At 38.6% G+C, this 27,754-nt stretch overlaps 1 protein-coding gene across 8 annotated transcripts in view; it reads left to right on the top strand.

Moving 5' to 3' along the window:
* The window catches only part of BRINP3 (BMP/retinoic acid inducible neural specific 3), a 545,052-nt gene that overhangs the window by 353,583 nt on the left and 163,715 nt on the right, over window positions 1–27,754 (top strand). For all 8 annotated transcript variants that reach the window (XM_008268734.4, XM_008268735.4, XM_051820406.2 and 5 more), the window contains one exon: window positions 15,923–16,028. In XM_008268734.4, coding sequence (XP_008266956.1) covers window positions 15,923–16,028 — 106 coding nt within the window. The remainder of the gene's footprint in view (window positions 1–15,922; window positions 16,029–27,754) is intronic.

Below are 27,754 nucleotides of genomic sequence, written 5' to 3'. Positions count from 1 at the left end.
TCACTGTTAACAGCTTAGCTGAGATGCAAGGTGAGTTCCAATTGGGCAGGTTCAATGGATTTAGAATTATAAAATGAGTTATGCAATAGAGATGAAAGAAGAGAGTGACTCTTGTTTAATTAATGCTTTGCAGTCGCGTCTTGCCAGACCATCGTGTCTGATTCACTGGAGTGTATACAGCCCTTGGTTATTTCACTCTGCTTTCTTGATTACTGCTTCAAAGAAGAGACAGTCTGGTGGTGGTTGTGGCGTAACAGGTTGAGCTGCCTCCTGTGCGGCCAGCATCCCATTTGGGAGCTGGTTGCATTCTTGGCTGCTCCACTTCTGATCTGACTTCCTGTTAATGCACCTGGGAAAGCAGCAGAGGAAGACCAAAGTACCTGGACCACTGCCACCCATGTGGGAGACCCAGGAGAAGCTCCTGGCTCCAGCCAGGCCCAGCTCTGGCTGTTGCGGCCATTTGCCGAGTTAAGCCGCAGATGGAAGACCTCTCTCTCTCTCTCTCTCTCTCTCTCTGAGTCTCCCCCCCACTCTTCCTCTCTCTCTGTTACTGTGCCTTTCAAATAAATAAACAATAAACAAGTGTTTTAAAAATAGAGTGCATTAAAGTAGAGGAATAGCTTGCAGAGGTTAGATCTGGGGTGCAAGGGTTTGGGAAGGGAATAATGAAACCGTGGGGAGCAGCCCATGCCTGTTCTTCTGGACATTAGAGATTGCTATCTCCAAGGAAGAGGTGATATTTGCTGAAGATACGGACTCTTAATTCCTTGTCTTCAGTGCCTTCATTGTATTAAATTTAGCCTTTCAGATTACAACTTTTTTAGGTTATGTGGGAAAGCTAATAACGCACTGTTAAAAATAATTACAGAAGGCTGTGAACTATTCTGAACTTAGATTTAGAAACAGTGTTTTCTTTGTTTTGTTTTATTATTCCCATTGTGCATTAAACTTTTAGCCATTTTAATTGTATTTAAAAAACAAGGCAATGGGGTCGCAATTCATAGGGTAAACAAAAAAGCAAAGAAAATCAGTTTGTCATGTGTTGCTTCAGGAGTTCTCGTTTCTACGACAAACGTGACGAACACTGCCTTAGGTTGAGTTTATTTTTTATGCAAAGCAGTAGAAAAGAGTCTCTGGCCCCGGAGTTCCCTGAGATGTGATTTCTGTGGCCTTGGGAGGTGGCGTTCAAGGCCAATCATGGTGGTGGCACCTGCAGTGGCTGCTGCTGACTTTCCTGCAGCGGAGGGAGCTGCGGCCTTGGCCTTTGGCAGCGTGTCTGCTGTGCATTACTGCCTGGTGGCAGTGGAGCTGTGCTTCCCCACCCTGCTCATACTGAAGACATCAGAAGTCTCCTAGCCAAATGTAGTGCAATAACAATATCCCTTTAGATTTCCTATGATGAAGTGCAAGGTTGCTATCATGTAACACCATCGGCTATAGCTGTCACAAATGCAATTTTAGGAAAATGTCAGTTGTCTATATCCATGTAGTCTGGAACCTAATGAATGCTTACTTTCTCTCTCTTTCTTTCTATCTTTCTTTTGCTGTATAGTTTCTTACTATTGCTGTGATTTTAAACTTAGTGTTATTTAAAAAATAAATCAAAATAGCATCTGTTGGAGTGAGCGTACAGGTCAACCTCTCCAAGACCAATCAGGGGCCTCACATTTAAGTTCCATGGCAACCGCTGTTAAGCACAAAGGCACCCTGATGTTTTTTGGCAACCTTGTTCTGACTTAACTGTGTCCAGTTTACCTTATTCCATATCACATTAAATAGATGCTTTAAGAATCTGAGAAAACTTCTCTTTTCATCCCAGTGTGTAATTTTATAATTTAATGTGTGCTGAAAGGGCATACGTAGCCTTTCTCAATAGGCTTACTTGTGAGTGTGTGCAGGTGCTGCGCTTGTGTGTTATTCTGACGGAGGACAATTGATGGGGCAGGAGAAACTAGGTCAGTCCTGTGGCCGTGCACGGGCTCACGGTGGCAAGTACAAGTACAACTGCGCTGAAGCAGTTGTTCTCCAGGAAGACATAATCCATTTGTCCCTAAATAAAACGTGGCAACCACTGGTGTTACTCTCCTTGAATCCTAGTTGTTTACTTCACGTAAATATATTTTCTCTACACTGTCTCTTTTACTCTATATTTTATAATCCATAGCTCTGTTGTTTATACATATTTTAGGGATGTATGGCTCTTAACATTGTTTATATTCTGATTTTTATTCTCATGTTTCAAGTATCATTGCTTCTCCTGTAAAAGACTATGAAGTTTCTCAAAATCCTATAAATGAGTGATTGTGGCTTTTAAGTGCATTTTATTATTGAAATTATGGGGAGTACAACTTGGGAAAGCTGTGATCAGCAAGAAATCATTTGCATATGTAGATGGTTCAACAATGGTGTATATTCTTTTATATTGAATTTATATTTGATTCATGTTTGTGTTTCTCATGAGAAAATATGTCTTCTGGACATTGGTTGGGTGTCAGATACCATTTTGAACTGCTACTTAACAGTTGGAACAGATTCAAGAAAACAATGACAATGTCAAATGTATTTTAAATCATTTTATTAGTTATGTATAACACACTAAGCATGGTGTTTATTATTCAATTGAAAGGCAAGAAATTTTGTATTGATATACTCTAGTATTTTTTTATTTGTGGAATGCAACATTGTATAAGTAAATTTTTTCCATTTCCTACAAAACGTGATAAAACAATTTTAAAAATTAAATTACTCTGCTAATGAGTAAGTTTACTCTAATATGAACATTTTTCTTTTTGCGTGCACCTTATAATAAATGGTGTCTGAAAATGCATTTTCTAATTTAAAAATAAACTCCAAAAATATTGCAGCAGAATAAAAAATGAAGACTGCATTGAATTACGATCTGATGTTAAGAGCTTAGTAAAATGTTGAAATAAAAAAAAAAAAAGACAGGCCAGAAATAAATGGAAAAAAAACTTTAAACATTCTCAATTTAACAAACAAAAAATATACTAAGACATTTTCTGCAGTTGGGGAAAAAAGGCAAGTTTTCTTAATATCATCATTTTCTAAAGCTGTCTGTAAACTTGATAGTTTTAACAATACACAATTGTAAAATGCTCTGTGTGTGTGTTATCAGAAAAGAGGTACTTTTTCAGAACATATAAGAAATGAATCAACAATTGTACTGGTATTTTATCTTTCTGAAGTCTACTGCAGAGTAATATAAGAATATGACATGTTATATTTCCAACCATTAATAAATTAATGCTTAGAGTAAGAGCTAACTCATTTGGCTTTCAATCAAAGGTATATTAACGAGCACACTCCTAGCAATGTTTATTATCTATGAGAATGACCCAGGATATTATACCATTGTAATTGACTTCCACATCAATCTAGACCAATTAATTTGGGCTTTATTGTAACATTATTGCCAGAGAGAGAGAGAGAGAAAGTAGGAGAGAGCAAATGAATGAGATTGATCAAGCCAAGCAAAGTTTCAAAAACTTGTTAACTGCGGAGCTTGGAAAAGCAGCACAGTGTGTGGTGTGGGTATTTGATCTATGAGTCCGGAGAGCCAAGTCCCAGTTCCAGCTCTTATTTCACTTAGAGGGTACCAAGCTAGCTCGAGATCTCCCTGGCTCCAGATACCTCATTTGTATAATGACATCGTGAAAACAGATGAATTCTAAGGCTCCTGATAGCTCTAAAAATTTATATATGTTGGCACTGCTGCACTTTTTCAAAAGATTCTCAAGAAAGTATAATAAATTAACGATTCCTCTGAAATAAGGATTTCTAAGCATAAAATATTTGTCCATCAATTTAATTCGCAGTTACTGAATTCCTACTATGTGCCTGGTACTAGGTATCACTAGGAGTAGAGAGTTTACAGTCTAACAAGTAAAGATAATGGAAATAGAAAATTGATATGCAGGTTTTTTTTTTTATTTCCATGGCAGAACATAAAGAAAACATTGTAATAAATGAGTGAAATAGGACAATTTCCTGAGGGTTTTAATCCCCTAATTATTTGTATATTGAGCTCTCAAATAATTTGCTGCCCTGGTGAAACTACTTTTAGCTGTGTTTAAAACATCACTGTTGGGCCAGCACTATGGGGTAATGGGTAAAGCCACTGTCTGCAGTGCCAGCATCCCACATGGGTACAGGGGCCCAACTACTTCCGCCATCTCTGTTGCTTTCCGAGGCGCATTAGCAGGGAGCTGGATCTGAAATGCAGCAGCCAGGTCTGGGACCAGCACCAATGTGGATGGAAGATCTCTCTGCATCTGACTGTCTCCCTCTCTCTGTAATTCTGCCTTTCAAATAAATAAATAAATCTTTTTAAAAAATAAATATGATGGGGCTGGCGCTGTGGCGCAGTGGGTTAAAGCCCTGGCCTGAAGTGCCGGCATCCCCTATGGGCACTGGTTCTAGTCCTGGGTTGCTCTTCTTCCAGTCCAGCTCTCTGCTGTGGCCTGGGAAAGCAGTAGAAAATGGCTCAAGTGCTTGGGCCTCTGCACCCACGTGGGAGACCTGGAAGAAGCTCCTGGCTCCTGGCTCCTGGCTTCAGATCATCTCAGCTCCAGCCGTCGCGGCTATCTGGAGAGTGAACCAGCAGATGGAAGACTTCTCTCTCTGTCTCTACCTCTCTCTGTAACTCTGTCTTCCAAATAAGTAAAGTAAATTTTTAAAAAATTAAAAAATAAATATGATATCACTGTTTTGAGAATGTTTCCAAGTATACTCATGGAACCTTTATCTGAAACCCTTGCAATCATTAGGATCTGTATTTTGAATATTAACTCTATGAATTAACTCTTGTTATTAATATTAAGTATTATTTATTTGTGAAAACTTTAATACCTTGTAACTTAAGTAAACTTGGAAAGGAGTTATAATTAGGAATAACAGAATATTTTAAATGATTGTTTTATTTATTCATACTTATTTTTATTACTCTTTCAAGGTGAACATATGAGGAAAGGAATAATTGCTTATATCAGAAATAAGTGTGTTCTCTAGAATCACAGGCAAATGCAGAACAAAAAGAAATACGAATAATTATTCTATCAGCTATTTTCTAGTTTACAATTGGCTTACTGTCTAAATATCTACAATTAGAAAGTAGTAATGGCCTTGAATATAAACTAAATAAATATGACATACTGTAAGATGATTAAAAGTTTGTAGAATTTGATTTTTAAATAAACTCATGTTAGTAACCTAAAATAAGTAATCTCTGTTTAGTAATCTTTCACAGCATGAAATTTTCACATTTTTCTTTATGCAAAGCCACAGTAGAATAATCAAGCTGAAAAGATATAAGAACAACACCATGCTTGCTTTGCAATACATTCAAATGGCTGACAGTTAAACACAAAAGTAAGTAGATTTCTAGACATTCATACATGTGTAGATTGACATGTCATACTGTCTGCTCTAATAAAATTCATAAGGAAAACACATATTAATGGATTTTGGTAAATGAGTGTTTTAAATATATCCATACACTGAGAAGTGTAGAGTGTTCAGATTTGAAAACACCTCAACAGTCATCATCCACAGCACAACTAGAACATTACTAGAACTCGAGTTTCCCTTTGTGCTTAGTTATAATTATTCTCATATACAAAGAATAAGCACCATCCTGAGTTCTAGCACCATAAATTATGTTTTCTGTGTTTTGAACTTAATATTGATGGAAGCATAATGGATTTCATTCAGTTGTGAAGTAACTCATGTCAATCAATGTTGACTTTAGTATATTCTTAACGTGGTACAATATTCACATCTTAAATTTACTTACACATTGAACTGTTGATTGTGAAGTTGTTATTTTTCTCCATGGGATATGAAGAATGGGTTGCCATGAAACAAATTGCAAGAGTCTTTTGGCACATTTTGTTGACTGTATACTTGGCTTCGAAGATGTGCTAGACATTTTTCCAAAAGATGCAATACAAAACACCAGGAAGCACATGAAAGTTTCTCAGGATCACTAGCCATCAGGAAGTATGAATAAAAGTCACAATGAGGTCATCTCACTCCAGTTGGATTAAATATCCTCCAAATTTAAAAAAAAAATTAGAAAAACCACAAGGTTGTTGAGAAAATGGGAACCCTAATACAGTGTTAGTGAGAATACAAATAAATGCAGCCATTATGGAAAATAGTATGGGTATTCTTCAAACAACGAAAAATGCATCTGCCATATGACCAGTATATCCTTCTTCTGGGAATATAGCCAAAGGAAATGAGATTGGCATGTGAAAGAGATATCTGAACTCCAATGTTTTTGCAGCCCTAGGGTTTATCAACAGATGACTGGAATATATATACACAATATATATATTTATATATAAAACATAATATTAAGTAAATTAGAATAAAACAGAATATAACTCAGACATTGAAACAGAATGAAATTTCTGACATCTGCAGCAAAACTGATGAAATTGAAGATCATTATGCTTTGTGAAATAGGCCTGACACAGAAAGACAAATTCTGTTTTTCTCTCATACTTGCAAGTTAATATATAAACATATATATGTATATATATAGAGTATAAAATATGTGAATATCATATTACTTGGCATGTGTTTATAAATGTTATCTTCACTGCATTATACCTACTAAATAATAATGTACCTCCTTTCCTTACTTTACCTTCCCACATCATGTGATATTGACATCCAAGCTTTAAAGAAAATTGTATTCATATATATATATATAATATATGAAGTGAAAATGGCAAAATGTTTAAAATTGTTAAATCTGAAAACATAAATATTTTTAAAAGAATGTGTCCATGTGTGCCTCAATTCAAGGCCAGATACTCCTCTCTGATCCAGCTCCCTTCTAATGGCCAGAGAAGAGCACTGGAAGATAGCCCAACTGCTTGGACCCCTGTTACCCGCTTAGGAGACCTGTGTAAAGTTCCAGGTTCCTGGCTTCATCCTGGCCCAGCGCTGGCTGTTGCATCATCTAGGGAGGGTACCAGCTGAAGGAGGATCTCTGTCTCGTCTCTACTCTCTGTAACTCTGACTTTCAAGATAAATAAATAAGTCTTACACACACACACACACAGATGTGTCTGTATCTCCTTAGGTAGACACTTCAAAGCATTTTCTAAAGGTTGTATGGATTTCCACTCCCACCAGCTGTGAGACTTCCACTTCCTCTGCACACTATGCACACTTGGCTTATACGCGTTTCCTGAGAGTGGGTAGAGGCATCCTCTTATGTTTTGAATATTCAGATCTCTACTGAAAAAGTTGAATGCTTTTCATGGCTATTGGATATTTAGATATCCTTTTTTTATCTTTTTTCAGCTAACTTATTTTTTATTTGAAAGGCAGAGTCACAAAAAGACAGAAAGGAAGAGACAGAGGGAGAAATCTTCCATACATTTCTTCACTCCCCAAATGACCGCAATGGCCAGAGCTGGGTAAGACAGAAACCAGGAGCCAGAAGATTCCTTCAGCCTCCTACATGGGTGCAGGGGCCCAAGCACCCAACCATCCTCTGCTGCTTTCCGGGTGCACTAACAGGGAGCTGGATCTGTAATACAAGAGCCAAGTCTCAAACAGGTGCACATAGGGGATAATAGCGCTGTATTCAGTGGCTTAGCTTGCCATGCCACAGTGCTGGCCCAGTTACTGTTGCCATTTTATTACTGGTTTGTAGAATGCCAGCCTGTAGTCCAGAGTTGAGTCGTCCACTGGTTATATGGGTTGCAGTTATGATAATCAATATTAATAAAAGAGTGGTAAAAATCAGTAAGTCCTTGAGGAAGAATTTATGGGAGAAGACACCTTTATTTACGTTTTTAAGTATTAGTTTCATTCTTTAATATTAAGACACCAGAAATACTCTAGGAGCCAATATAATTTTGTCTTGCAGTGTGGTTTTCTGAACACAAATTGCTTTAGATGGTTGTGAGCAGAAAGGTTATTTCTGGAAGAAAAGAAGTTTGGGGTAGAGTTTATGGTAAGGCAAATCTGAGGGAAATGTGGGGAGAATGAAAGAGAGTAATCAGTAATTTGTAAGGCAGCTTATCTGGATGGGGTACCAATTATAAACTGCAGTACCCCTACAGCATCCAACATTTTAGATTTATTTCTGTTCCTACAATATAACAGACAAAATTTCCTCTTCAGTATATTAATTCTTTCATGGCTATCTCGGTAAGATGTGGTTTTCAGAAGATACCGTAAAACTCAGAGGGAAGGTCCTGTGTTCCCTCGAGGACATAAGTGTTTTACAAAGGAGTTCCATTGTCTTTGTCAGTATCCCAGTGTTGGGTGTGCATAATCAGTGCATTTGAAGCGACTCACGATAACCTTTGGTAACTAATTTAACTCTGAAAGCAGTAAAATCCATCAGTTTTTTCTATGAGAAGGGGCTGTCCAGAGGTCAAGCTCACGACAGTCTGGTGCTCTGGGTCAAGTGTGGTCCTGAACAATTTCTGCTAGTCTCAGCCGCTTCTGTATCTAGTCAAATGATGAGGACAAAATAGAAAACATATTTTCATTTGTTTCTCTGGGCTAGTAATTTATTCTGTTGCTTGAATTTCCAACACGAGGATTGATTACTTTTGTTACAAAATATGACAGCAAGTAAACCACTGTTCTATATGCTTACGTATCATGTAGCCAACAATGTATAGATGAAAAGGGAAGTAGACACACATGTCTCTTATAGAACTCAAAAGATTAAAAGAGAAAAAAAACTCCTGAATATCAGATAGTTTCTAGAAACATTATAAGCTTTTTAAAATGTCCATTTATAGATTTGTTGTAAGAGATACAGTTTTCATGTAGAATACATTTTATTGAATTGTTGAAAAATGGTATTCAGTCAAAATGATGAATCTTGTTACATTTGGAAAAAGGCCTAAAGCAATATGATAGTTCTTCACAATGTGTTTGGAAAATATATATAATGAAAAAAACTATACATGGATTTCATTATTTTTTTACCAAAATAAACTTAATTCACTTTTTCATGAGCTTTCTGGAGTCCTGTAATAGAGGCTTTACAGATCCATATATGATGTATATTATGTGTACATATGCATGTATAATTGTACAAGGTCATATCATATTCTGTTAGCTTTTTCATACACCATGAATACACTTTTTCTCATTTAATCATTTTTTTGGTAGACTCCGCAATTGTGTTCTGTGCCAGATAGCAGCAGTCTTCTTCTCTTTTGTTTTTTGTTTTGCTGTTAATATTGTTATTTTATATGTCATTGAATTATTTTTTTCTGGATTAATATTTCTACTTTAGTCTTTTTGTGGATTTTTCTCACCAAATTGAGCTTCTTTTGCATTCTTGAATGGTTTTGTGTAAAATTTGTGCATTTGCAGGTTGAAGGGCATGCTTGATTTGGGACGATTCAAGTGAAGGTGCCGCATCTCTATATAAAAATAAAAATATTCACATCCAACGCTGATATCATGAAATTATTATGATGTTACAACCTTCATAGGATCAATGGGCTGTGGATAATTTTCATATACTTCCACTACAATTGTATTTGTGCCTTTGTTTTTTTAATGGTAAATAATGATAATTTTTTACTTTTATTTTTAAATATTTAACATGGAACTGGATCACAGTAAACACTTTTAATAAGTCATCTCATTTTATCTTTACCACCACACAATGCCGTAGAAAATTTTAGCTCTCACCCAACAGAGACTTCAACCTTAGATGGGTTCTGCTATATGAGCCATGTAGCCAGGACTGGGGCCTAGGCATGATCACTTCAGTCTGCTTTTTAAAATTACATGATAGGATTAGAATGTGTCTAGAATAATTTACATTTATAATGAAGTTTGGAGATGATGGAGAAGTGGTATTTCCCCTAAGAGGGCTGCTTGGTTTTCTGTTTGTTTACAATTACTTTGTTTTCCTTTTTTCTTTCTTTCTTTCATTTTTGCTTCATATTAATTTTCTTTAACTAGTTCTTACTGATTAAATTTACAAAACTTTAACAACAAGGCTCAGCTACAATAATTCTTAAGTTAAAAAAAATCATCCTTAGAGTATGTAAGCCTGAAAGAAAATTTGATAGAAACTGGCAAGGATTATTTATTTCCAAGTAAATTAGCTTTGCCGATTTTATTTTAATGTAAGTAAACTTGAATATGTGTTAATGTTTATATAATTAATTACAAAACATCACTTTGAATTATGAAGGTCATTTGTCTTTAACTGTCTGTGAAATTCTCCAACTGTGAAGATAATAGGTAATAATTCAATGAAACAATAATGAAAATATTGAAAAATGCATGCATATTTCCTGACTTATTATACCTGTGTAGCCTCACTGAGTTTCAACAGTGTTGAAAACACTGTTCACATAGCCTGTCCATTTTAGAGGTAAGAACTCATTTGTCATATGCAGACAACGAATTTCCCCCAGATAAGCTTCTGCAAGGTTCCATGTCATGCTCCACAGCGGGTTAAGCTGCGCCTTTCATACCACACACCCGACAGTTCTCTTTGAGCTCCCCAGTCTTTAAGAATGTGAAATTGTGCTTCTTGTATCCAAAAGCAGCCACCACCCAAAGGGACAGTTCTGAGAGGTCTTCCCTTGGATGCTCTGTCTACACTGTTAGTCCTTGCTCTCAAAATAGTCAGTCCCAGAGCTAAATAATATAAATTAATTGATATGTTCTCCTTCTGTATATCCTTTCTCCAAAACCATGAATGCTCTTGTTAAAGGATTATTGTCAACCCTAATCAATGTTGTATCTGTTTATTGAACAATCCAACATTTGTGCATTGTACGTGGCAACTCCTGTGTCAGACTTTAAAACAGCTGATGATGTAAGTTTGATATTTGTGATAATCTACATAATTATATTGTGCAGAGTTAGCCTCTCTGCAGTAATGTTTGTATAACAAAGTGTGTTGCATTTTTCATCTGTATTCACTTCATTATTTTAAAATGTATTAAGAAAGGATCTTTTACTAATACTGAAACTTGTAAGGCACATAGGGTACTTACATATGATATAGTTGAAAAATAGATTTGCTTGATAGAATGTGCTAGGCTTGCCCCAAGTGGCGGAGTTGGAAGCATACCAGGGGATTCCAATTCAATCCCATCAAGGTGGCATGTACCAATGCCATCTCACTGTTCCAGGTGATCAGTTTCAGTTCACAGTTGGTCATGGTGAAGGGACTGGGAGTCAAAGGGAACACATAGACAAGTCTAGTACCTGCTAACGCTAACCGATGGAGTAAATAAAGGGGAGAGTGATCCAACATGGGAAGTGAGATACTCAGCAGACTCATAGAATGGCAGATGTCCTAAATAGCACTCTGGCCTCAGAATCAGCCCTAAAGGCATTCGGAGCTGGCTGAAAAGCTCATGAGAGTATTTCAGGCATGGAAAGCCAAGACACTCTGGCAAAAGATCTCTGCGAGTGAGATCCCAGTGGAAAGAACAGGTCATCAAAGAAGGAGGTACCTTTCTCTGAAGGGAGGAGAGAACCTCCACTTTGACTATGACCTTGTCTAAACAAGATAAGAGTCGGAGAACTCAGAGGGCTTCCATAGCCTTGGAAACTCATGACTGGAGCATAGGGAGATTACTGATGCCATAGACAGGAGTGTCAATTGGTAAAGTCAACAACAGGAGTCACTGTGCACTTACTCCTCATGTAGGATCTCTGTCCTTAATGTGCTGTACATTGAGATTTAATGCTATAACGAGTACTCAAACAATATATTTCACTTTGTGTTTCTATGGGGGTGCAAACTGTTGAAATCCTTACTTAATGCATACTAAACTGATCCTCTGTAAAAAAAAAAAAAAGAAAAGAAAAAAAAAAAATTATCAATTCCCAACTTGACTCTCACTGGGATTAAACATGACAATAGGTCTGCTCTGATTTCATCATCATTTAAAAAAATCATCTATTATTTTTCACTTTATGTTTCTGTGTGGGAGCAAACTGTTGAAATCCATACTTAATGTATACTAAGCTGATCTGTATATTAAGATAATCGAAAATGAATCATGATGTGAATGGAAGGGGAGAGGGAGTGGGAAAGGGGAGGGTTGTGGGTGGGAGGGACGGTATGGGGGGGAAGCCATTGTAATCCATAAGTCGTACTTTGGAAAATTATATGCATTAAATAAAAGTTTAAAAAAAAAAAAAACAAAAAAAAAAAAAGAATGTGCTAGGAGTTTATAAATTTTTACATTGAATCGGACATCAGTGAATTCAGCTGTGAATGAGAGAGAATATGGTAAAATTATGAATGTGATGCCAGATTTTTATTGCATTTTGTGAAATATGAAAGATTAAAGCAATAATATATAGTTGATATATCATCTATATAATTTATACATCAGATAAATAGATAAAAAGGGATTCAGCTTTTCCCTGAATTATTAACTGTTACTCAGTTTTCTTAAGTTTGTCCCTAGGTATACAATATCTGAATCTAAGAAGGGCTGTAATGATATAAAATGATACTATCTGAACTCAAAGTTTAAGTGTCAGGAGAGTTTTTTCCAGTTTCCAAGATGTGATATGTCATGAGTGTGTGCTTAAAGCCAATTTTATTCTGAAAACTACTTGAAAACACAAGTATGGAGTGTGTTTGCGGTATCGTGATGGGTATATATGTTTTTTGAATGAGTTGGAGAGCAACAGATAACCTATATGAAAGAATACTAAAATGGCCTCAAACCCTAAGTGTTACTTCAAAGTTTTTCATCTTCTATTGACTTCAAAATGCTTTTCATTTATTTTTTTAATGTTTATTTATTTATTTGAAAGGCAGATCTACAGAGAGTCAGAGGCAGAGACAGAGAGAGAAAGGTTTTCCATCCACTGGTTCACTCCCCAAATCGCCTCAGTAGCTGGAGCTAGGCCTATCTGAAGCCAGGAGCCAAGAGCTTCTTCAAGGTCCCCTATATGTGTGCAGGGGCCCAAGGACTTGGGCCATCTTCTACTGCTGTCTCAGGCCATAGAAGAGAGCTGGATTGGAAGTAGGGCAGTCAAGACTCAAACCGGGTCTCATATAGGATGCCAGCACTGCAGGCAGTGGCTTTAACTGCTACGCCATGGTGCCAGCCCCTCAAACTGCTAGTCATTTATATTTAACTAACAAATGGGCATGTGTATATTAAACATAGCAATATTATACATTATTTCCCTGAGCAAAAGAGATTTTCATTATCACCACTTGGGGGACAATGAGTAAAGGAAAATTCAAGTCAATATTAATTTAGGAAAAAGGGAAATTCTTCCCCATGATAAACTCTAATTTCAGATGTTGCTTTGTACACAACAGGCAGTTTGTGTTACTATGAAGGACTCATTTAGGAATTATGTCATACACACACTCCCTGCCTTGAATTGATGAATCTATCCTCCCGTCCTAGATAATTGCCTATAAATCGACAAGTCCAAAATTAATAGGCCTGTCTTTGATATCACTTCTGAAAATAGATGTGTATTGTCGCTTCTTCTGCTGGGTGTCTTCACCAGAGACTTAGCATGCGAAGAAGCCAGCTCCTTGTGTGCCCTCCGTAGTGGCTCTACTTTGCACCATATGTTCATGTCATCTTGTCCGTTCCCCGCTTTGTTGTACACTTTTAGTGTTTCCTGTTCGAGCCAGTTCTAGTTGTTTTCATAATCCATCTTCTTGGGCCAGCGCCGCAGCTCACGTGGCTAATCCTCCACCTGCAGCCCCGGCACCCCAGATTCTAGTCCCAATCGGGGCGCCGGATTCTGTCCCGGTTGCCCCTCTTCCAGGCCAGCTCTCTGCTGTGGCCCGGGAGTGCAGTGGAGGATGGCCCAAGTGCTTGGGCCCTGCACCCGCATGGGAGACCAGGAGGAAGCACTTGGCTCCGGGCTTCGGATCAGTGCAGCACACCTGCCATAGCAACCATTTGGGGGGTGAACCAACAGAAAAAAGGAAGACCTTTCTCTCTCTCTCTCTCTCTCACTGTCCACTCTGCCTGTCAAAAAAAAAAAAAAAAAATGAATCTGAAGAAGATGGATTTTTTTTTTTTTTTTTTTTTTTTTGGACAGGCAGAGTGGACAGTGAGAGAGAGAGACAGAGAGAAAGGTCTTCCTTTGCCATTGGTTCACCCTCCAATGGCTGCCATGGCCAGCGCACTGCAGCCAGCACATCACGCTGATCCGATGGCAGGAGCCAGGTGCTTCTCCTGGTCTCCCATGGGGTGCAGGTCCCAAGCACTTGGGCCGTCCTCCACTGCACTCCCTGGCCACAGCAGAGAGCTGGCCTGGAAGAGGGGCAACTGGGACAGAATCCGGCACCGACCGGGACTAGAACCCCGTGTGCCGGTGCCGCAAGGCGGAGGATTAGCCTAGTGAGCCGCGGCGCCGGCCAGATTCATCTTATTGCTGCTGCTTACTTCAGACTTCCCTCGTATCACTCATTACCCTGATGTCTTCCTTGCTTCCATTTCCATTTTCTTTCACTCCGTCAGTGCCTGTGATCTTAGACGAGAACAGTGGATACACTGTGGTCTCCTAAGTGAACCAAATTGCCCATATCCCCAGCACTTGTGCGGTTAGCTTCTGCAGAGACGTATCAGTGATAACCATGAGGGAAGAGTAAATTATATGGCCTCTTAGGAGCTGATCACCATTGGAGAAGTAGAGCAAGATAAGAGCAGAATTATATTTGGAAGAAGTAGGAGTATTCACTTTAAATAGGTTAGTCTGCATAGAGAAGGCTATTGAGCACAGACTTGAAGGGAGTGACAGTGTGGACGTGTTCAGAGGAGGAGCATCAGGATAAGGTCAGCAAGTCAGGGATCCTAAGCCAGCAGCCTGATGAATTGTGTTCGAGAAAAAGCAAAAAGTGTGGTTGTAGCAGAAGGAAGGGTGAGGGGAGGCGAGTTTAGAGCAGTTACAGGTAGCTGGATAGTATGCTATCTTTCTAGTCCTAGAAATGTCTCTAGTTTGCCCCAGAGTGAGATGAGTAACTATGGTGGATGAAGTAACGTGAATTTTAGTTTTCACAGATATCCTTGTTACTTTTTTAAAACACAAAGTTCATTACAATTGCAATTAAAATGATCTTCAGGATAAATTTCCAACTTCATATAATCAATGAAACTGTCTCATCATCTCCTAATACTGTCTTTCCCAAGACATCCAAGTAAAAAAAAAATCAGTCTACAATATGAGACTTCATAATTATTTACTAAAGTGTATTGCCAGCCACAATTGATAGAAATGGCAGAATAATATAGGTGGAATCGTTAAGGAATGGCTTGGGAGGGTATTGGAACGTGAGCTTCATTTTGAAGCTCATCCATACACCAGATTAGTCTCTGCTGAGAAAGGAGCCTCCCTCATCAAGGTGGACTGAAGGTGGGGATCATTATCTAAACAAAGAATTTCCCATGGGACAGGGAGAAGGCCTGTCTGTGAGTGAGAATTTATGCAGATGCCAGACAGAGTCAGACTGCAACACCACCAGAAAGAGGGGAGGAGATAAGTGTAGCTTTTTAAGTAGAGGAATCTAATAATGCAATCAGTTTTTAGACAGTTGCCTGGCAGATGGGTCTGATTTATTGAGGAAAGTGAAAATACTTCTTCTAAAACTCAAAGCCTTCTCCCTAACTTGAGAGGCATGTTCTTATTTTGTCTTCCCTAAAATCATGAGTTGTGACCAAAGAAGGCTTCTGCTATTTTTCTGGATGTTCTGTGCCTGACATCGGGATAAAGAAGATGAGGAAGAGTCCTGAGTGCTGTTTTGTGTTTTGCTCGTTGAGTTTTAGTCCCTGGCCCCTCTAATGTTTTTACCCTCAAGTGTGTAATATTAGCACGAGATAACTATGACAAACTGAACGAACATTGTAAAGTCTGATGTATACAGTAAATGCAATGTTTTGTTCACCAGGTAACAGAAACACGGACCGGTCCTCTCGGCTGCAGTAACTATGACAACCTAGATTCTGTCAGTTCTGTTTTGGTTCAGAGTCCTGAGAATAAGATTCAGTTACAAGGTACGTTGGTAACATTTCACTAACAGTCTACAAGCCGGGTTGGAAAATTCTCTTGTTGGGACTTCTTTAAAATCAGCTGTGTGTACAGTAGCAGGTGGTTCAAACCCCTGTAAATGTTATTTCATAATTTTTCAGCCATATAAACCATCTAGACCAGATAATGAAGATGTCAAAATTCACTTTTCTTTTCAAATTAGGTTCTATATAGCAATGGAAAATTTTTCTGGGTAATGTTTTTCTTGTAATCAATAATCTTTGTCTCCATAAATAGTAGAGGCCTGCTGAGCTCTCCTTTCCCTTGTAAATGATGGTAAAAGTTGTAATCATGTTTATTGGTAATTTAAATGATCTGTTGGATTTCAAATTTAAACTAATATGGAAGCAAGACTGCATTCTTCTGATTAATAGAAATATACTTGAGAACATATCAACAAAATACTTGAAGTCACATTATTTTCATTTTGAAAGATCAAATTTGTGCTAGTGTTAATGATTTGCAATTTTCTATTGAATGCTGATAGATAATTCAATAGAGAATGTTTTATTCATATTAATTTTTATAAATATGTACTATCACCAGAGTGGTTATAAATATGCATACTTGCTCATTCTTATGGTTGAGGAAGAGTTTTGGATACACAGGTTGAAATATGCTCGTTGAACAAGTTCAGAAGTCTTGGTGATGACTTGTGTATATATTAAGTTGACTGATCAAAGAGGTGATTTTGAGTTGTTATTCTCTAGTATTTTTTGGAAGTATATACATTAGAGCTCCATTTACATTATTCAGCTTTACATGCAAATGCTTAAAACTTTCTGAAGCTTCACTCCTCAACTTTCCTGATGCATTTGAGATACAGGAAGACTGAGAGAAACAGGCAGATGGAAGGAGTGCTTCTGTCCTCTGGTTTACTCCCCTAAATGGCCTACAGTGGTCTGGGCTGGGCTGCGCCTTGTCCAGGAGCTGAGAACTCTCTCTGCTGCTCCCAGATGGCTTTCAAGGATTCGGTTACCTAAGCCATCATCACTGTTCCCAGGGGCTGCATTGGCAGAAAGCTGGAATGGCAGCTGGAGGCAGGCATTGAACCCAGGCACTCTGATGTGGAAAATGAGCATCGTAACTGGTGGATTCACTGCTGGCCAAATACTCTTCTCTCTTCAACATTTCAGTCTTAACAAACGTAACAGCATTCATTTGTATAAATTACCAGAAGGGCTGGCCTTGTGGTACGGCTGCCTAAGCTGCTGCTTGCAAAGCCAGTGTCTCATGCTGGAGCTCTGAGTCGAGTCCTGGTTGTTTCGCTTTTGATCCAGCTTCCTGTTAATGTGCCTGAGAAGGTGATGGAAGACGACCCAAGTGCTTGGGCACTTGGATGCATGTGACAGACCAGTAAGGAGCTCCTGGCTCTTGGTTTTGACCTAGTCCAGAACTGGCTGTTGTGGCCATTTGGGGAGTGAACCAATTAATGGATAATCAGAGTCTCTGCATCTGTCCCTCTCTATCACTCTGTCTTTCATATACATAAATATAAAGACTGAAATGAACATTTCAATTATCTTAAAATTACCATAAATAATAACTGCCTGTGATTTATTTTTGCATAAAAACATGTAGAAAGTACTTAATATTTCAAGACTTTGAATGTTATACAACTTATCAATATTTTACATTTAAACTTACTGAGATATTTTCTCTAAGTAGAAATTCAATCTTTCAATAATTACTTGTAATATCTACTTATTACTGTTTATTCCTTTTTAATGTATGGATTAACTTTCCTTGAAATGTTGATTTTAATCCAAAAAATAAAAAGTCCCATTTTCTATTTTAAAAATTGCTTTATCACAAAGATTAAGTATTTTTTTTTTATCTTTTATTTAATGAATATAAATTTCCAAAGTACGTCTCATGGGTTACAATGGCTTGGGCCGGCGCCGCGGCTCACTAGGCTAATCCTCCGCCTAGCGGCGCCGGCACACCGGGTTCTAGTCCCGGTCGGGGCGCCGGATTCTGTCCCGGTTGCCCCTCTTCCAGGCCAGCTCTCTGCTGTGGCCAGGGAGTGCAGTGGAGGATGGCCCAGGTGCTTGGGCCCTGCACCCCATGGGAGACCAGGAAAAGCACCTGGCTCCTGGCTCCTGCCATCGGATCAGCGCGGTGCGCCTGCCGCGGCGGCCATTGGAGGGTGAACCAACGGCAAAGGAAGACCTTTCTCTCTGTCTCTGTCTCTCTCTCACTGTCCACTCTGCCTGTCAAAATAAAAAAAAAAAAAAAAAAAAAAAAAAAAAAAAAAAACAATGGCTTTCCCCCCCATACCGTCCCTCCCACCCACCACCCTCCCCTTTCCCACTCCCTCTCCCCTTCCATTCACATCAAGATTCATTTTCGATTATCTTAATATACAGAAGATCAGCTTAGTATACCTTAAGTAAGGATTTCAACAGTTTGTTCCCACACAGAAACATAAAGTGAAAAATAATAGATGATTTTTTTTTAAATGATGATGAAATCAGATCAGACCTATTGTCATGTTTAATCCCAGTGAGAGTCAAGTTGGGAATTGATAGTTTCTTTTTTTTTTTTTTTTTTTAACAGAAGATCAGTTTAGTGTACATTAAGTAAAGATTTCAATCGTTTGCACCCCCATAGAAACACAAAGTGAAATATACTGTTTGAGTACTCGTTATAGCATTAAGCCTCAGTGTACAGCACATTAAGGACAGAGATCCTACATGAGGAGTAAGTGCACAGTGACTCCTGTTGTTGACTTTACAAATTGACACTCCTGTTTATGGCATCAGTAATCTCCCTATGCACCAGTCATGAGTTTCCAAGGCTATGGAAGCCCCTTGAGTTCTCCGACTCTTATCTTGTTTAGACAAGGTCATAGTCAAAGTGGAGGTTCTCTCCTCCCTTCAGAGAAAGGCACCTCCCTCTTTGAAGACCTGTTCTTTCCACTGGGATCTCACTCACAGAGATCTTTTTGCCAGAGTGTCTTGGCTTTCCATGCCTGAAATACTCTCATGGGCTTTTCAGCCAGATCCGAGTGCCTTTAGGGCTGATTCTGAGGCCAGAGTGCTATTTAGGACATCTGCCATTCTATGAGTCTGCTGAGTATCTCACTTCCCATGTTGGATCACTCTCCCCTTTATTTATTCTATCGGTTAGTGTTAGCAGATACTAGACTTGTTTATGTGCTCCCTTTGACTCTTAGTCCTTTCATTATGATCAATTGTGAACTGAAATTGATCACTTGGAATAGTGAGATGGCATTGGCACATGCCACCTTGATGGGATTGAATTGGAATCCCCTAGTATGTTTCCAACTCTACCAATTGGGGCAAGTCAGCCCGAGCATGCCCCAAATTATACATCTCTTCCCTCTCTTATTCCCACTTTTATGTTTAACAGGGATCACATTTTAGTTAATTTTCAACACTTAAGAATAACTATGTGATAATTACAGAATTAAACCAGTCATATTAAGTAGAACAGACAAAAAAAAAAATACTATGAGGGATAATGTATTAAGTTGTCCATTAGCAGTCAGGGCTATGCTGATCAAGTCACCATTTCTCATAGTGTCCATTTCACTTCAGGAGGTTTCCTTTTTGGTGTTCAGTCAGTTGTCACCGATCAGGGAGAACATATGGTATTTGTCCCTTTGGGACTGGCTTACTTCACTCAGCATGATGTGTTCCAGATTCCTCCATTTTGTTGCAAATGACTGGATTTCGTTGTTTCTTACTGCGGTATAGTATTCTAAAGAATACATATCCCATAATTTCTTTATCCAGTCTACCATTGATGGGCATTTAGGTTGGTTCCAGGTCTTGGCTATTGTGAATTGTGCTGCAATAAACATTAGGGTGCAGACCGCTTTTTTCTTTATCAATTTAAACTCCTTTGGGTAAATTCCAAGGAGTGGGATGGCTGGGTCGAACGGTAGGGTTATATTCAGGTTTCTGAGGAATCTCCAGACTGATTTCCATAGTGGCTTGACCAGTTTGCATTCCCACCAACAGTGGGTTAGTGTCCCTTTTTCCCCACATCCTCGCCAGCATCTGTTGTTGGTAGATTTCTGTATGTGAGCCATTCTAACCGGGGTGAGGTGAAACCTCATTGTGCTTTTGATTTGCATTTCCCTGATTGCTAGTGACCTTGAACATTTTTTCATGTGCCTGTTGGCCATTTGGATTTCCTCTTTTGAAAAATGTCTATTGAAGTCCTTGGCCCATCTCTTAAGTGGGTTGTTGGTTTTGTTTTTGTGGAGTTTCTTGATCTCTTTGTAGATTCTGGTTATTAACCCTTTATCTGTTGCATAGTTTGCAAATATTTTTTCCCATTCTGTTGGTTGTCTCTTCACTCTCCTGACTGTTTCTTTTGCAGTACAGAAACTTCTCAATTTGATGCAATCCCAATAGTTGATTTTGGCTTTGACTGTCTGTGCCTCCCGGGTCTTTTCAAGAAATTCTTTGCCTGTGCCAATATCTTGAAGGGTTTCTCCAATGTTCTCTAATAACTTAATGGTGTCAGGACGTAGATTTAGGTCTTTAATCCACGTTGAGTGGATTTTTGTGTAAGGTGTAAGGTAGGGGTCTTGCTTCATGCTTCTGCACGTGGAAATCCAGTTTTCCCAGCACCATTTATTGAATAGACTGTCCTTGCTCCAGGAATTAGTTTTAGATCCTTGATCAAATATAAGTTGGCTGTAGATGTTTGGATTGATTTCTGGTGTTTCAATTCTGTTCCATTGGTCTATCCATCTGTTTCTGTACCAGTACCATGCTGTTTTGATTACAACTGCCCTGTAGTATGTTCTGAAATCTGGTATTGTGATGCCTCCGGCTTTGTTTTTGTTGTACAAGATTGCTTTAGCTATTCGAGGTCTCTTGTGCCTCCATATGAATTTCAGCATCATTTTTTCTAGATCTGCGAAGAATGTCTTTGGTATCTTGATTGGGATTGCATTGAATCTATAAATTGCTTTTGGGAGAATGGACATTTTGATGATGTTGATTCTTCCAATCCATGAGCATGGAAGATTTTTCCATTTTTTGGTATCCTCTTCTATTTCTTTCTTTAAGGTTTTGTAATTTTCATCGTAGAGATCTTTAACATCCTTGGTTAAGTTTATTCCAAGGTATTTGATTGTTTTTGTAGCTATTGTGAATGGGATTGATCTTAGCAGTTCTTTCTCAGTCATGGCATTACTTGTGTATACAAAGGCTGTTGATTTTTGTGCATTGATTTTATATCCTGCCACTTTGCCAAACTCCTCTATGAGTTCCAATAGTCTCTTAGTAGAGTTCTTTGGATCCTCTAAGTACAGAATCATATCGTCTGCAAAGAGGGATAGTTTGACTTCTTCCTTCTTGATTTGTATTCCTTTGATTTCTTTTTCTTGTCTGATGGCTCTGGCTAAAACTTCCAGAACTATGTTAAATAGCAGTGGTGAGAGTGGGCATCCCTGCCTGGTGCCAGATTTCAGTGGAAATGCTTCCAACTTTTCCCCATTCAATAGGATGCTGGCTGTGGGTTTTTTATAAATTGCTTTGATTATATTGAGGAATGTTCCTTCTATACCCAATTTGCTTAGAGTTTTCATCATGAAAGGGTGTTGAATTTTATCAAATGCTTTCTCTGCATCAATTGAGATAATCATATGGTTTTTCTTCTGCAGTCTGTTAATGTGGTGAATCACATTGATTGATTTGCGAATGTTGAACCATCCCTGCATACCAGGGATGAATCCCACTTGGTCTGGGTGGATGATTTTCCTGATGTGTTGTTGTATTCTATTGGCCAGAATTTTATTGAGGATTTTTGCATCTATGTTCATCAGGGATATTGGTCTGTAATTTTCTTTCAGTGCTGCATCTTTCTCTGGCTTAGGGATTAAGGTGATGCTGGCTTCATAGAAAGAATTTGGGAGGATTCCCTCTTCTTCGATTGTTCTGAATAGTTTGAGAAGAAATGGGATTAGTTCTTCTTTAAATGTCTGGTAGAATTCAGCAGTGAATCCATCTGGTCCTGGGCTTTTCTTTGTTGGGAGGGCCTTTATTACTGTTTCAATTTCTGTTTCAGTTATGGGTCTATTTAGGTTTTCGATGTCTTCATGGTTCAATTTTGGTAGATTGCATGTGTCCAGGAATCTATCCATTTCTGATAGGTTTTCCTGTTTGCTGGCATACAGGTCCTTGTAGTAATTTCTGATGATTCTTTTTATTTCTGTGGTGTCTGTTGTTACGTTTCCTTTTTCATCTCTGATTTTATTGATTTGGGTCTTTTCTCTTCTTTTTTTAGTTTGTTGGGCCAATGGGGTGTCAATTTTGTTTATTTTTTCAAAAAACCAGCTTCTTGCTTGGCTGATTTTTTGTAATGTTTTTTTGGATTCAATCCTGTTAATTTCTTCTCTGGTTTTAATTATTTCTCTTCTCCTACTAGATTTGGGTTTGGTTTGCTGCAGTTTTTCTAGGTCCTTGAGGTGCGCTGAAAGCTCATTTATTTGGTACCTTTCCAATTTCTTGATATAGGCACCTATTGCTATAAATTTGCCTCTCAATACTGCTTTTGCTGTATCCCATAAGTTTTGATATGTTGTGTTGTTGTCTTCATTTACTTCCAGAAAGTTTTTGATTTCTCTTTTGATTTCTTGAATGACCCAGTGTTCATTCAGGAGCATGTTGTTCAGTCTCCATGTGTTTGCATACTTTCTGGGGTTTCCTGAGTTGCTAATTTCCAGCTTCATCCCGCTGTGGTCTGAGAAGCTGCATGGTATGATTCTAATTCTTTTAAATTTGCTGAGACTTGCTTTATGGCCTAGTATGTGATCAATCCTAGAGAAGGTTCCATGCGCTGCTGAGAAGAATGTGAAGTCTGTAGATGTAGGGTTGAAAGTTCTGTAGATATCTGTTAGATCCATTTGGGCAATAGTGTCAATTAAATCTGCTGTTTCCTTGTTGATCTTCTGTCCGGATGATCTGTCTATTTCTGAGAGTGGAGTATTGAAGTCCCCCAGTACTATTGTATTGGAATCTAAATCTCCCTTTAAGTCCCTTAACATATCTTTTAAATAGACCGGTGCCCTGTAATTAGGTGCATATACATTTATAATAGTTACATCTTCCTGTTGAATTGAACCCTTAATCATTATATAGTGTCCCTCTTTGTCTCTCTTAACAGTTTTTGTATTAAAGTTTATTTTGTCTGATATTAATATGGCTACACCTGCTTTTTTTTGGTTTCTGTTGGCATGGAATATCTTTTTCCAACCTTTCACTTTCAGTCTGCATGCCTCTTTGTTAGAGAGATGTGTTTCTTGTAGGCAACAAATAGTTGGGTTGTGTTCTGTGAGCCAGTCAGCTAAACGGTGTCTTTTAACTGAAGAATTCAGACCATTAATGTTCAATGTGACAATTGATACGTAGTGACTTTGCCCTGCCATTTTCCCGGAAATATTTTCTAATATATGCTTTGAGCTTCCCATGCTCTTTTACTGGTAGGTGTTCTTCCTTTCCCTTCTTTCATATTGATGGCCGTGTTTCTGTGTTTCTGAGTGTAGCACATCTTTAAGTATCTTTTGCAGGGCCGGACGAGTGGCCACAAAGTCTTTCAATTTCTGTTTGCTATGAAAGGTCTTTATTTCACCTTCATTCACAAATGAGAGCTTGGCAGGATATAATATTCTGGGCTGGCAATTTTTCTCTCTTAGCACCTGTGCTATGTCTCGCCATTCCCTCCTAGCTTGTAGGGTTTCTGATGAGAAGTCAGCTGTGAGTCTGATTGGAGATCCTCTGAGAGTAATCTGACGTTTCTCTCTTGCACATTTTAGGATCTTTTCTTTATGTTTCACTGTGGTAAGTTTAATTACCACGTGTCGTGGTGAGGATCTCTTTTGGTCATGTTTATTGGGGGTTCTATGAGCTTCCTGTACTAGGATATCTCTGTCCTTCTCCAAACCTGGAAAGTTCTCTGCTAGTATCTCACTAAAAAGGCCTTCCAATCCTTTCTCTCTCTCCATGCCTTCAGGAACTCCTAGAACTCGAATGTTGGTTTTTTTAATAGTATCCTGTAGATTCCCAACAATATTTTTCAGGTTTCTAATTTCCTCTTCTTTTCTTTGGTTTGACTGTATGTTTTCCTGTGCTCTATCTTCTAAGTCCGATATTCTCTCTTCTGCTTCACCCATTCTGTTTTTAAGGCTTTCTAATGTGTTTGTCATTTGATCTATTGAGCTCTTCATTTCATTTTGATTTCTCTTGACTATTACACTTTCCTGTTCTACTAGTTTCTGAGTTTCATTTTGACTCTTCCTTAAAATTTCATTTTCACGAGAAAGATTTTCAATCTTGTCCATTAAGGATTTCTGTAGTTCAAGGATTTGCTTTTGAAAACTTCTAAATGTTCTTATCATAAATTTTTTGAAATCCGTATCTTGCATTTCTTCTATCTCATCATCTTCATACTCTTGGCTTGGGGTGTTTTGCTTATTTGGAGGCATCATAGTGTCATCGTTGATCTTGCTCCCTCTATTTCTGTGTTTGTTACTCGGCATAGTTAATTCTTCTTGCGTCACTGTGCGCTTTTTTTTTTTTTTTTATACTGTGTCCTTGTTAAGTGGACTGCCTACTGTTGGAGGAGCCTTGGAGGCTTGAGATGGGTGCGGCCTGAGAGCTCTGCCTGGTTCTTCCTGGTTAAGGGTGTGCAAAGGTGCCACCCTCAGGTTATGCGTGGTAAATCTCTCTCTTTTTATTTATTTATTTATTTTATTTATTCAGGGGGTAAGTAACACCACAGGGCATGGCTGTGCAGAATTGATGGTATTTAGCTTCCAGTCTTTGGCTCCTCTGGACTCCCACTGGGTTGCCTAGGCTACTGAATTGTAGTGACTCAGTTCCTTAACTCTCCCCCGCTGATATGTAAATCCAAAGAGCAGGCCTGCTCTTTGTCTCTTGGGAATTCTTCAAGTCTTGCAGCCTTGTAACCTTTGCAAGGTTAGGGGGAAGAGAAACCCGAAGCTTTTTTTTTTCCTTCTTTCCGGTAGTGAGTTTGCTGCACTTTCCGGCCCCCCTCTAGATTCTGACCCCCGTTCCCCCACCAATGTCTCGGGTTATTGAGCTCACCTCCCCTTCCAGCGCCGATGTGTGGACTCGGAGCCCTGAGCGTCTCAAGTCTCCCTGCTGTTTTCTGTGTGGCGTGCACTCTCCTTGGAGCACTGTCGCGCAGACCCTGGGGCTTCTGCGGCTGGGTCCTGCGACTTGGCTTCCGCGTGGTGGGCGACCTTGTTCTCCCAGTAGGTCCTCCGATTCACGCCTGCTCCATTCAGAAGGGTTTCCCCTGCAATTTTTGTTTGGTTCTATTTTCTGCGGCTACCGTAACTCCCCTTTTATTAAACTAAATTTTCCCGGACTATCGGTGCGCGCCCTCACTATTCCGCCATCTTGGCTCCCTCACAAAGATTAAGTATTGAAACATTTCTTTTATTCTCAGAATCATTGCTTATTTTCAGAATAGTATATCATAAAAACAAACTTTAGCCTCCTATCTTGAAAAAAAAAAAGTAACATAGGGAATAAATAAAGTCTTCCCTGTTGGGTAATTAGTATTTCTTCTCTTCAATTGATGTGACTTGGAAATGCATATCTGCATCTTTCACTTTTTTTCTGCTTTCCAGGCTTGAATTTTCAATTGTCTAGTGCAATTTATTTTCCATCCCTGCAAACCTTACCAAAGATAATCTCGGGAAATCAATTTTAAATCCCTCAACATTCTGTATATTGTTCTTTTTGATCGTACTTCAAGTCCAAGCATACTGTCAATTCACCTTCTAGACCTCAGCATTAGCTGTAGCCTTTCACTTCACACGACAGTGTACAGTATTCACCAGTGTGATCAATATAACCTTGTGCATCTTTTTGAATGGCATTAAAGCTCCATCTCACTGTGAGTAGCAACTGAAAAACCAGTGTCACTGAACAATAATTTATTAAGGTTACTGCTGTAGGTCTTTGTGTCTTCATGCTTAGCTAGCTAATTTTAAGTTGGTTTAATGAATGGGCGGATATAGATACAGCTGATAGGATCATAGACAGGAGGAAAACAGTCTGTTTCTACTGTGTTTTATTTCTAACCATACAGTGTTCGGTTCAATTTTGAATCTTCCCACTTCATTGAGAACAATATGAGAAAATGACAGTTTTTTCAGTAAAAACCTTCTTTCAAACCTCAAACCTTATAATAGAAGAAGCATAGCTCCTGTAGTGGAATTTTATTAGAACGGAGCAAAGAAAGTGTCAGTAATCATTAACGGCAGAGACATTAAGCACAAAATCAGAATAAAAACCCATAGCTTAACTATCTACATAATATAACATTATGAAGATGGAATCTGAAAGTATGCAAATAACATTAATTTTGATGAAAGTTAAATGAAATTAATGTCTTCCTGCAATAAGCTGGGTTTACCAGTTTCTTTAACCTTGAAATCTGACTTTGCCAGTAAAATTACAGAACAGATATTTTTCAAAAAATAAAGAGCCTATGGGCCCATATATAGTATAGCGATTAAGATGCCCCTTTAGATGCTTACGTCACAAATCAGAGTGCTTGGGTTCCAGTCTCAGCTCTACTTACTTCTAACTCCAGCATCCTGCTATTGTGTGCCCTGGTTAGCAACAGCAGGTGATAGGTAGAGAAGCTGGGTCCTTGCACACACATAAGAGAACTCAGGTTGAGTTTCTAGCTCTTGGCTTTGGCCTTACCCAGCCCTCGATGCAGCAGACATCGACAAGTGAAGAAGTAGATGGGAAATTGTCTCTCTCTCTCTCTCTTTCTCTCTGCCTTTCAAATAAATAAAAGATAAACAGTTTTTAATGGAAAGAATTGTATCTACAACTGCAAATTATCAATGAAAGTATATTGAGGCCGGTGCCGTGGTTCACTAGGCTAATCCTCTGCCTTGCTGCGCCGGCACACCAGGTTCTAGTCCCGGTCGGGGCGCCAGATTCTGTCCCGGTTGCCCCTCTTCCAGGCCAGCTCTCTGCTGTGGCCCGGGAGTGCAGTGAAGGATGGCCCAAGTACTTGGGCCCTGCACCCCAAAGGAGACCAGGAGAAGTACCTGGCTCCTGCCTTCGGATCAGCACGGTGCGCCAGCCGCAGCACGCCAGCCGCGGCAGCCATTGGAGGGTGAACCAATGGCAAAAGGAAGACCTTTCTCTCTGTCTCTTTCTCTCACTGTCCACTCTGCCTGTCAAAAACAAAAAAAAAAAAAAAAAAGAAAGAAAGTATATTGAATATACAATTAGAAATTAGTAAATATTAGAAAATATATATGGAAGTATAAGAAATTTCAACTTTTCCCATCCCTTAAAAGGCTAACATATCAAACAAGTTTTCTGTTAGTGCAAGGGTAACATGAATAATTAAAAGTCATTTATTAATTCTTGGTAGGATTTTTTTGGTAAAATTTTTAGAAATTAACATGATGAATAATCCATATGATTGAATGATAAATATTTTTTATTTTCATTGACACAGGGGGTAGATTTATCATATAGATAATGTCATTTAATTAATGAAATTTTTATTTAGAACAATAATTGAATGATATTGCTTCGTAAAACTTGTTTTCCACTTATTCATTTATTGGGCCAGATTTTCTCTGTGCTAACATATAAGTTTGAAACCTAGAAAAATAATTTTTACTGAAATTATGTCACTATTGCTT

Source organism: Oryctolagus cuniculus, chromosome 13 (genome assembly GCF_964237555.1).
Source record: "Oryctolagus cuniculus chromosome 13, mOryCun1.1, whole genome shotgun sequence".
NCBI classification, from domain to species: Eukaryota; Metazoa; Chordata; class Mammalia; order Lagomorpha; family Leporidae; genus Oryctolagus; species Oryctolagus cuniculus.
This window is presented reverse-complemented; position numbering and strand designations above follow the sequence as displayed.